Source organism: Histoplasma capsulatum, genomic scaffold (assembly GCF_000149585.1).
Source record: "Histoplasma capsulatum NAm1 scaffold_4 genomic scaffold, whole genome shotgun sequence".
Lineage (NCBI taxonomy): Eukaryota > Fungi > Ascomycota > Eurotiomycetes > Onygenales > Ajellomycetaceae > Histoplasma > Histoplasma mississippiense.
The window spans coordinates 2,720-5,285 of record NW_001813979.1 but is presented as its reverse complement, the minus strand read 5'-3'; the positions used below and the strand labels follow the sequence as shown (position 1 = coordinate 5,285).

The window sequence follows — 2,566 nt, the reverse complement described above, 5'->3', positions numbered from 1 at the left end:
AGTCGAGCTCTCTCTTCCATGACGTTCTGAGGCAGCCATCCTCATCATAGTTTCAGACATAGGCATGTAGGCATAGTGGATATGAAACACATCCATATCAAAATCAAATCAATTAATTCCGTCGTGAAGCATATACATTGTGGTGTCAAAGTCAATGAGTTGAGGTGCGATGTTTGATGGGGTAAGCCACCAACCCAACCAGACCCAACTAAATATATATATTTTCACCCAGGCAACGGAGCGGTGCAAAGCGGTGCAAGATCAACAAAGTAAATAAAAATAGCAAAACATATAAGAAAACTGAAAGGCTTCATTCTGGAGTGATTTTAAACACAGAAAAACAAACATTCACACCAGATCAGATCCTGTCAAGTTTCACACAAAGACACTGAATGAAGGAAATATATATATATTCAATGCACAAGACAGACCAAGCATCGACATGGAACATCAATTATTTATCCACTGTGAATCATACCTCATTATCATATGCCGCCGGTGCAAGCACGCTGTGTGGCCAACAGAGATTGAACGGCATCTGAAAGGCAAGGCCCATCAGCTAAAGCATGCGGTGGTTCAGCAGATAAAGGAGAACATTGAACAGTGGGACAATGTGGCTCGAGATACTACACAGTTAACACTGCCCACATACTACACAGTTAACACTGCCCACAATACTGAATGAACCAATCCCGGAACTACCCATTCAAGATGGCTACAGGTGCCAGCAGGATCCCCCAGTGCCAGTATTTGGCAGGGAACATGAACACCATACGCAAGCACTGGGCAGAACAAGCACAGCTGGTCGCCATATCCCAGCCGTGGCCGTACAGCGCCACAAAAGCGTACGGCAGCACAGGATGAGGTGGACAGATCATGCCAGAAGGTGCAGTTCCAGCAGATATTTGCATCGCGCAAGGGCTCCCACTACATACAGATCCAGACTAAGGAGACTACTGAGCATACCGGCACGCCAGACCAGAACAGAGCCAGCCAGGCCATTGATGAGCTGGAGCGATTTTACCAGGAACAGCAACGGCAGACCAGCAATGTCATCCAGGCCGGGGAGCACGATGAAGCCAACCCATGGCTGCGGCGGACCAGATGGCCGGTGTACTTGACCAACATCGCACCCAATGATCTGGTCAACTGCGTGCAGCGGCCCGAGGATGACACCACGTGCCCAGATGAACTGGCCGCGAGGGCCATCGGGAGGCCATGGGGCAGGTTGCCCGTACCAGCCAGCGAGTCATCACACGGCTGGGCCACTTCGTCCGCATCGAGGCCATCCGCACAGAGCGACACCAGACCCGGCACACCCCGTTGCAGGCGTACATGGACGAGGAGAGCATCGCCGAGCACGTGAGGCCATGGCAGCAGATGTTGATGTTTTTCGCCCGAACGCAGGTCGAGCATGAATGGACGAGCCCACAGTACCGGTTCACACCACGGCAGCGCAAGACATGGAGGGTATTATGGCAGGTAGCCACCACAGAGGGAGCCGACCAGCGACACCCCATCAGCCCAGACCCCATGGATGAGCAGATGACTGAGGAAGAAGAAGAGGAGGAGGAGAAGGGACAGAGAGATACGCAGTCAGAAGAAGAAGATAAGTTCAAATCAACCAAGATCCAGATGGCATGTTTGGATTTTTGCATTGAGCTGCTGGACCAGCGGGTTCAGGTGGAGGATTATGAGTGCGCGCTGGTAGACGCGTTGGCGGTGCTGGGACGGGGGGAGTATGGATGGCGCGACGCGGAGAGCTATCCAACAGGTGGGGGTGGAATGGACGTCCATTCCATTCAGGGTTAGAAAACCGACCAATCAGAGCAGGGCAGATTGGACGTACATTCCATTTGGTTTCAGACGTTGAACGTCTAATCAACCACGGAGTCAATTGACTTCAAACTTTGCATGTAGGCCGTAGTGGATATGAAATACAACATATCCAAATCAAAAGCGATAATTCCGCCGGGAAGGGGTTACATTGTGGTGTCAAAGTCAATGAGTTGAGGTGCGATGTTTGATGGGGTAAGCCATCAACCCAACCAGACCCAACTAAATATCTATCCAACAGGTGGGGGTGGAATGGACGTCCATTCCATTTAGGGTTAGAAAACCTTAGAAAACCGACCAATCAGAGCAGGGCAGATTGGGCGTACATTCCATTTGGTTTCAGACGTTGAACGTCTATCCAACAGGTGGGGGTGGAATGGACGTCCATTCCATTCAGGGTTAGAAAACTGACCAATCAGAGCAGGGCAGATTGGACGTACATTCCATTTGGTTTCAGACGTTGAACGTCTAATCAACTACGGAGTCAATTGACTTCAAACTTTGCATGTAGGCCGTAGTGGATATGAAATACAACATATCCAAATCAAAAGCGATAATTCCGCCGGGAAGGGGTTACATTGTGGTGTCAAAGTCAATGAGTTGAGGTGCGATGTTTGATGGGGTAAGCCATCAACCCAACCAGACCCAACTAAATATCTATATTTTCACCCAGGCAACGGAGCGGTGCAAAGCGGTGCAAGATCAACAAAGTAAATTAAAATAGCGATCC

General features: G+C 49.9%; 2 protein-coding genes across 2 annotated transcripts; both read left to right on the top strand.

Moving 5' to 3' along the window:
* Positions 1-711: 711 nt before the first annotated feature.
* On the top strand, positions 712-864 carry HCAG_04029 (predicted protein; the record flags this gene model as incomplete). The annotated part of the gene is made up of 1 exon (XM_001540139.1): positions 712-864. The coding sequence occupies one exon, from the start codon at positions 712-714 to the stop codon at positions 862-864; it is 153 nt and encodes a 50-aa protein (XP_001540189.1).
* Positions 865-1,218: 354 nt separating this feature from the next.
* On the top strand, positions 1,219-2,555 carry HCAG_04028 (predicted protein; the record flags this gene model as incomplete). Its single annotated transcript, XM_001540138.1, has 5 exons — positions 1,219-1,807; positions 1,921-2,014; positions 2,078-2,181; positions 2,348-2,441; positions 2,510-2,555. The coding sequence occupies 5 exons, from the start codon at positions 1,219-1,221 to the stop codon at positions 2,553-2,555; spliced, it is 927 nt and encodes a 308-aa protein (XP_001540188.1).
* Positions 2,556-2,566: the final 11 nt, after the last annotated feature.